The sequence below is a fragment of the Harmonia axyridis genome, chromosome 6, assembly GCF_914767665.1.
Source record: "Harmonia axyridis chromosome 6, icHarAxyr1.1, whole genome shotgun sequence".
Taxonomy (NCBI): domain Eukaryota; kingdom Metazoa; phylum Arthropoda; class Insecta; order Coleoptera; family Coccinellidae; genus Harmonia; species Harmonia axyridis.
The window spans coordinates 3,990,272-3,998,692 of record NC_059506.1 but is presented as its reverse complement, the minus strand read 5'-3'; the positions used below and the strand labels follow the sequence as shown (position 1 = coordinate 3,998,692).

The window sequence follows — 8,421 nt, the reverse complement described above, 5'->3', positions numbered from 1 at the left end:
ATCTTCGTTTTTTTTCCTTCGATGACTGATGTTTGTGTGAATAATAAATGTTAAAAATTCAATAAAACCTGAAAAGAATACCTATCATTTTTTAATCGCGAATACAATCATTGTAACAATCACGTTTTGATAATATATTTGCATTTTATATCGAATTTCTAATTTTGTTTCGAATGATTTGAGTATTTAAGAAATCGAATCTCAAGGGTGATTATTCGAAAGTCAAAATGAAGCCAACAGCATTTGTGATATTATTGCTTGTTTTAGTGGCAGTAGTAAGTTTGTTTTTTGAAAATATTTTATATTGATATTAACTTTCAATCATTTATTTAGTAAAAGATATTATGTATATAATGAAGGAGGCACCCAAAGAAAAAGGTTAGGGACGTTTTTGTAATCATTGAGTCTGAGACCATTCGTTGCTCAAAATTGAAAAATTATAGACATTGAGACTAAATGATAGAGCGAGCGGTTCAAAGATCGAGCGCTCAAAAGGAAGCACGTCATATCTCATATCATAACCGAAAAACCACACAAAACCTATAAATGTGGGTCACTCAGCACAAAAAAGAGGAAATTTGAAAATTTTTTATAAGGATCACAACGTGAATAAAGAACACAAAAGGATATAAGTCCCTTACACTTGATGTATTTACAAATTTTCATTCAGATTGAAACAGGATCTTGGTATTCCTTGTTCCTCAAAGACACCAATTGGATATATCCTTCAATTTATCCGTACCTACATTCAAATTGATGTTTTTGTCAGAACTAAAATTCACAATGAAAACTTACAAACTTTATAATTTCAGAAAAATTAATTCTATATTATTATTTTTTCTATTGCAGAATACTGTTACCTCCCAATCTACAACTTCGGAAGTCAGAGACAACCAAGGAAAAAAAGTTAAAGTTGTCGACTCAATCGTAAAGGTATAAATGATAAATGTTTTTGATTTTTCTCATAGTCTCTGCACCTAAAATATAGATGGTACAAGGAAGAATCATACCTATAAAATCTGAATTCATCAAATTCATTCTCAATACTCAATTGATTTAAACCACTTTGAAAACCATTTCTTTGGATTATATTCAAGATATAGCATTTTTTTCGCCAGAAATTAGGTCGAATATTTTATTTTTGAACGATGAATTAATCTTTCATTTACTATCGTAGCAGAATGCATGTGTTGATAGTTGAATTTTCGTAGGTCCAAAAAGAGAGAGATCCCACTTCATCAGTGGATAGGGAACCCTATTAGTGAAAGTGTCTTCAATGCAGGATAATGAATTCAAACAGGAAAAAATAGAAATAAAATGATGAATTTTTAATGAGTTTTTTATTATTTTATTGCTCCTTATAACCTCAAAGTGCAGGATTGCAGGCACAATTCATTTGAATAATTTCCATACGAATCATTCCAGAAAAACGTAGAAAGCCTGTCTATGTTATGTTCTTACCTGACCCTGCTGGAGAAAATTCTTCACTGATATTGAATAACAATAAATGCTGATATTTATTGACACTTTCAGCTCCCTAATATAATTCAAAATTGTTGTGCGAACCAAAACTTATTGATTCAGTTCACAACAACGAATTGCGTTTCATATTGACAATCACGATTGAACCATAAGATCAATCTGAAGAATAACTTGAGGACCTAACAGAAACTCTTTTTATATGACCGTAGAATTGTTCAATTTTCTTTGGAATCATAAATGAATAAATAATTTTGCATAACGAACAGCTTAGAGGTATGCATGAATCATCTCAACTCTTTCTGAATATTTCAGTAGAGAGTTATTGGTTTGTTCCTGTTTTTGTGTGTGTTATATATGTGAATACAACACCACTTTTTCTGAATTATTTGTATTATTAAAAAAAACAAATATGGAATAATTACGTTTATTTCAACGTGAAAGCTGTGTACATGTTTACGTTAGAGAGTATATTAGACGAATGCCTTAATAGCGCGGTTCTTGTCGATGCATGCTTTCTTCCCTCCTCTCGTCTCCTCGCTAGCATCGACGTCTCGCTTGGGTCAGCGTTGTTGCGATGTAGAATGAATGGGCTCTAACATATACCGCCCCCCTTGAAAGCCTCCAGGCTTTAAATAAGGCTATTCTTGATTTGGTAGGACACACAGTTTCACCGCTGGTCGTTTGAAGATACCAGTGGCGGTTTTGATGGTGACGGCTCGGACGATGTTGTCTTTTCCCGGATGGATCTCGATGACTCTCCCAATTCTCCATTTTAGAGGGGGAAGCCCATCTTCCTTGCACAGTACGAGAACACCAATCTTCAGCAAATCATTGCAGCGCTCCTTCCATTTCGTACGCTGTTGCAAGCTGGATATGTATTCATTTTTCCATTTGGTCCAGAAGTGTTGCAGAATTTGCTGGCATCTTTGGAATCGTGAGAGACGATTCATTTTCGTATCTAGCAAATTGTGGTCAGGTATGGTGTTTAAAGATCCACCAATTAAGAAATGCGCAGGGGTGAGAGGTAATGTATCATTTGGGTCATTAGAAAGAGGATAAAGTGGGCGGGAATTCAAGCAAGATTCTATTTGACATAATACCGTAGAAAATTCTTCGTAGGTTAATTTTGAATCTCCCATCACCCTATATAGATGATGTTTCACTGATTTTACACCAGCCTCCCAAATACCACCAAAGTGGGGTGCCTTTGCCGGAATGAAGTTCCAGCAAATTCCTTCAGAGGTTAAATTGTTTGCAATGATTTCACTATTATGTTTAAAGAAGTTTTTTATTTCATTATTCGCCCCTACAAATGTAGTGCCATTATCTGAAAATAAGGTAGCCGATTTTCCACGTCTCGCAAAAAATCTCCTCAAAGCAGCTAAAAAACATTCGGAGGTTAGATCACTCACAACCTCTAGATGAATTGCCTTAACACTGAGACATACAAAAAGAGCTATATAAGCCTTCGTAGTTTTATAATTTTTTGTTTTTCTGTCTCTGATTGAAAATGGACCTGCATAGTCAATGCCAGATATCGAGAATGGACGCGATGGCGAAACTCGTTCTTTGGGAAGATTACCCATAAGATATTGTTCGGGTTTCGCTTGGAAGCGAAAACATCGTGTACATTCGTGTACGACCTTCCTTACGAGATTTCGACCAGAGATTGGCCAGTATCTTTCTCTTAGAGATGCTAATAATAGCTGTGGACCGGCATGCAATAGGCGAATATGTTCATGTCGAGCTAAAAGAGTCGTGAAATGATTGTTGGCTGGTAGCACGGCTAGGTGTTTTTTGCGGAAGGGGAAGTCCGAATTTTGTATTCTACCACCAACTCTGATGATTTGTTCACTGTCCAAGAATGGGTTCAGACTTGCGAGATTACCTTTGTAATTGACGTTGTGTCCCTTGGAAAGAGCATTATGATCTTGAGGGAAAGCGTGCCTTTGGACAATGCGTATCAATAGATTCAAGGATTCTTGGAGTTCTGAAGGCATTAAAACACCAAGTTTTCTGGAATTGGGTTCAGTCTTGAGGTTATTTTTAAAACGAACTATCCAGGCGAATGTCCTTTGTAATTTCAAGAAGGATGAAAATCTGCCGATATTTTCCAGGAAGTTTTGATCGATACTGAGAAAAGTTTTTATATGTTTCATTTCGGGAAGATCATTTGGTGTAGGGATTGAAAGTTCATTCATTGGCCAATCGCTGTCCGAGTGGACAAGCCACTTGGGACCATGGAACCAAAGACTGGAATTAATGAGTTTTGTAGGGGGTACTCCTCGTGACAGTAAGTCTGCGGGATTTTCTGAGGTGTTTATGTAATTCCAACAATCGGGATCGGTTAAATTCTGAATTTGAGCTACTCTGTTGGCAACAAAGGTTTTCAATAAACTCGGAGAAGATCTTATCCAAGCTAATACGATTGTGGAGTCGCTCCAATAGTATGTTTTATTGAATGATATTTTGATTGAGTCCTTCACCTTGTTCATGAGATCAGACAACAGTGTGGCTCCACAAAGCTCCAGTTTGGGTATTGTGATTTGTTTTAAAGGTGCAACTCTAGTTTTTGCACAAAGAATGTTGCAAGTATAATTGCCGAAAGCATCAATAGAACGAATGAATACACATGCCCCATATGCAGCTTCTGAGGCGTCACAGAAACCGTGTAGTTCTATAGAAGTAGAATCGCTGCATTGAATATGTCGAGGGAATTTAATCTCATTCAGTTTGTTGAGATGTGAACGATAAGATAGCCATTTCGAATGTAGATCCATGGGAATGCTTTCATCCCAAGAGATGTTCAATTTCCACAGTTGTTGCAAGATGATCTTGGCAACAATAGTAGCAGGTGAGAGAAGCCCGAGTGGGTCGAAAATTTGGCAAATGGATGACAGTATTTGACGTTTTGTGATTTTTTCGGTAAAATTATTACTGGAGATAGTATAGGTTAAAACATCAGAGGAAGAGTTCCATAGTAAGCCTAAGGTTTTATTTTGTTCTCTACTGCCGATGGTGAGTAGAAAGTCTTCTTGTGATTGTATTTCTTGAAAGTTTGATACCCATTTTCTCAATGTAAAACCGTGCTGTTCAAGAAGATTGGATAAAATTCGTTTTATGTAAAGAAGTTCTTCGAGTGAATCACTTCCAGTAAGTAGATCATCTACATAAAAATCCTGCAGTATGATTGAAGCAATTTTCGGAAATTCAACTTGATGAAGATACGCCACTTCATGTAGGCATCGAATAGACAGGAAAGCTGCACAGGCAGTTCCGTAAGTAGCAGTGTTGAGAGTGAAGGTTGAGATTTTCTCATTTGGATTGAAACGCCAAAGAATTTTTTGCAGAAAACGATGTTCGGGGTTGATGTAGACCTGCCGATACATCTTGGTTATGTCGGCACTAAGAACGAATTTATGTCTTCTGAATCGTAGAACTATTGAGAATAAGTCGTCCTGTATGGTTGGACCTACCATCAAAATGTCATTGAGGGACAGACCAGAAGAGGATTTTGCACTGCCATCGAAGACAACACGTAGCTTTGTGGTAGAGCTGGTGTCTTTCAGGACACAATGGTGGGGAAGGAAAAAACCAGATTCGTCCGTTTGATTATCAGTTAGAGACATGTGATTCAATGTAAGATATTCTTTGATAAAATCATGATATTGGGCCTGTAATTCTGGATTTTTAAGTAGTTTTCGTTGCAGGGCAAGAAATCTGTTGGTAGAAGATGTCTTTGAATCGCCCAGTTTTACAGGTGATTCTTTTAGGGGAAGAGATACTGAAAAATGTCCATCAGGTCTGTGAGTTATGTTTTGTTTAAAGTGAGTTTCGCAAGCATTCTCCTCTTCGGAAACGTACTTCACTTCCGGACATTGTTCAATCTCCCAAAACTTGCAGAGTTGTTCGTTCAATTCGAGGGTATTAATACTGAGGTTACACTGATATTCAGGATTTGTTTGCTTTTTCGTTTGAATTGGTCCCGAAAGAATCCAACCTAGTTTGGTTTTTTGGAGAATTGGTTGGCCTTTGCCAAGTTTTATTTGACCAATACTGACAAGTTCCCAGAAGATTTCAGCTCCTATTAGTAAATCAACAGGGGTGGATTCATGGAAATTTGGATCAGCTAAAGTAATATTTTGCGGGAGTTTCACAATATTTTTATTGAATGTGAAGGAAGGCAAATTACCAGCAATATTTGAGAGAACGAAGCATGGTAGTGTTGTTTGATAATCGTTTGTTTTGGAGTGAATGTTTGCAAATGTCGTGTAGTTGATGTTGGACTTGACTTGGTTGATTCCAGAGATAGAGAAATTAATTTTATTCATTTGTAAACCTAGTATTTTGCATATTCTTTCGGATATAAAGTTACTCTGTGATCCAGAGTCGAGCAGAACCTTGCAGTCATGTGGATTACCATGTTTGTCTAAGATTTCGACAAGTGCTGTGGAAAGTAGAACAATGGGTTTCATATAGGTATTCGTGGATGTGAGAGCTATTTCAGAGTTATTCACGGAAGTATTTTGTTGTGAACTAGATGCAGTAGATTGAATTTCAGAATTGGAAGAGCGTTGTGTAGATGCAGATGATGTTGAAGTGTCTGCTCTATTGTTAAAGTGAAGAAGAGTGTGGTGAGGTTTGTTGCATTTTCGACAACCAGCAGATCTGCACTCTCTTGTTAAATGCCCCACTCGTAGACAATTTACACACAATCTCAATCGTTTGGTCTCATTCAATCTCGAAGTGGATTCTAATTTCAAGAATTCGGGACAAGCGTAAATTAGGTGATCATTTTGCAAAATGAACAGGAATGATTATGAGTGGTCACAAACGATCTGGATGTTTTTACGTTCATATTAGTGTGTTGTTTATTATGGACCTTATGCTGCATATTTTCATTATTCAACTCAAGAGATTCCAAAAATCTACAGCGACCCTTTAGGAAATCAATGAATTCACTGAGTGACGGTAAGTTTGGCGAATTGTTGTATAGCTCCCATTCACGCCTGGAAGCGTGATCTAATTTTGTCGATATTAGGTAAATTATTAATGCATCCCATTTATCAATGGGAAGTTTAAGTGCTTCAAGTGCTCTTAAGTGTTTTTGCAATCCATCTAAAAGTTGTCTAAGCCCTTGATTAGATTCTCTCAAAATGTTAGGCAAATTGAAAAGATGCTTTATGTGATTATTTACTAAAATCTGTTTGTTCTCAAAACGTTCAGTGATGAGTTTCCAGGCAACATCATAGTTATTAGCAGATATTTCTAAGGCTTTGATCGTTTCTGCGGCAGTACCCTTCAAAGAAAGGCGCAAATAATGAAATTTTTGAATGTTTGACAAGGAAGAGTTCTGGTGAATTATTGAAATAAAAGTATCCCGAAAAAAAAGCCATTGGTCGTATGCTCCATCAAAGTTAGGTAAATTGAGTGAAGGTAATTTTATGTCGTTGGTAGAAATTTGATTGGAGGTACACGCCTTAGCTGAATTTTGATCGTTATTGCAATCAAATATGAATTTCGTAGCATTTGCTGTGACTGTATAAAAGAGATTTTCGAAAGTTTCACGTTCTGTAGCGTGTAATGTATCTATGTTATCGTCATATTGTTGATCCGCGGATTCTATTTCCGACTGAGCATTATTGAAATCATGTATCAACTTTTCAGCTGCATTTAACCTGATTTGCAGTTCACAGATATTTATTTGATCGGGTGTGAGCGATTTAATGTTATTGAAGTAAGTGGTGAAACGTGTAAGGGCGCCTTTAGCGGCTGTTCTCTTTTGTTTAGGGTTTGACATAGTAAATTGAGAATTGTAAAGCGATAATTAAAATGTGCACAACAAAGAGTCAAATGAAATCCTGCTTGTATTTTCAAAGGATTGGTATAGAAAAGGATTGCGCACTGACCTTTTTTCCAAGAATTTCAACCAGTTGTGTGAACGACTTCTGTTGTAGACGATGTCGAAGCGAAAGTATATGTAGCTGCCTCCGGTCGAGGGGTTGATCAAGTGTCTTGACTGTGAAGATGGCCGCAGCGGCTGAACAGGATCTTACGATGTATCAGGTGCAGGTGTTTTCAACAAATTTCCACTGTTTTCAATGGAAATGTCATCCGGCTCGAAGGACCATATGTTTTTGTGTGTGTTATATATGTGAATACAACACCACTTTTTCTGAATTATTTGTATTATTAAAAAAAACAAATATGGAATAATTACGTTTATTTTAACGTGAAAGCTGTGTACATGTTTACGTTAGAGAGTATATTAGACGAATGCCTTAATAGCCGCGGTTCTTGTCGATGCATGCTTTCTTCCCTCCTCTCGTCTCCTCGCTAGCATCGACGTCTCGCTTGGGTCAGCGTTGTTGCGATGTAGAATGAATGGGCTCTAACAGTTCCTATATAGGGTGTTTCATTGGTAAATTCGTGAACCTGAGGTAGAGCTGCCTCAGACGAGTCCAAAAAACCTATATATGATTGGTCTCATCTTCCTCATAGTCGAGATACAGGGTGCTTTCTGAATTCATCAATTTTTTCAATTCCTTATAACTTTTGTATCACCCAGTATTATCGATTGATATTTGGAACGCACAATTCGCTTTAGTAGATCCTTCGATTGATATTAAAACTTATTGAAAAAATCGGGTCCGTATCATAATATGGGACTTTTCAAAGAATGAGATTCAACACTCTTCAACATTACACTATAGTGTAATATTGAAATTTGATGGAAATATTCGGAAAGAGCAGCAATTTTTCGATGGGTGTCAGTAGATTTCCGCTGATGCAATTTCTGTGAATCTCTTTCATGAAATGCAGATTAAATTACTAAATTCATTATTGGAGGAAGTAAAGAGCAAAAATACATTTCTCATGGAGAATAATTTTTTGCTTCAACAGAGGATACGGGAGTTGGAATCCACAAAAAAATCCGAT

General features: G+C 36.8%; 1 protein-coding gene and 1 long non-coding RNA gene across 2 annotated transcripts; one reads left to right on the top strand and one right to left on the bottom strand.

Annotated features, from left to right (window-relative positions):
* Positions 1–202: 202 nt before the first annotated feature.
* On the top strand, positions 203–1,332 carry LOC123683191. Its single transcript, XR_006747950.1, has 3 exons — positions 203–275; positions 850–933; positions 1,212–1,332. It is a non-coding gene; the product is annotated as an uncharacterized LOC123683191 (long non-coding RNA).
* Positions 1,333–2,120: 788 nt separating this feature from the next.
* On the bottom strand, positions 2,121–7,282 carry LOC123682420. Its single transcript, XM_045621021.1, has 2 exons — positions 6,490–7,282; positions 2,121–5,929 (listed from the first exon to the last, which is right to left on the bottom strand). The coding sequence occupies exons 1-2, from the start codon at positions 7,280–7,282 to the stop codon at positions 2,121–2,123; spliced, it is 4,602 nt and encodes a 1,533-aa protein (XP_045476977.1).
* Positions 7,283–8,421: the final 1,139 nt, after the last annotated feature.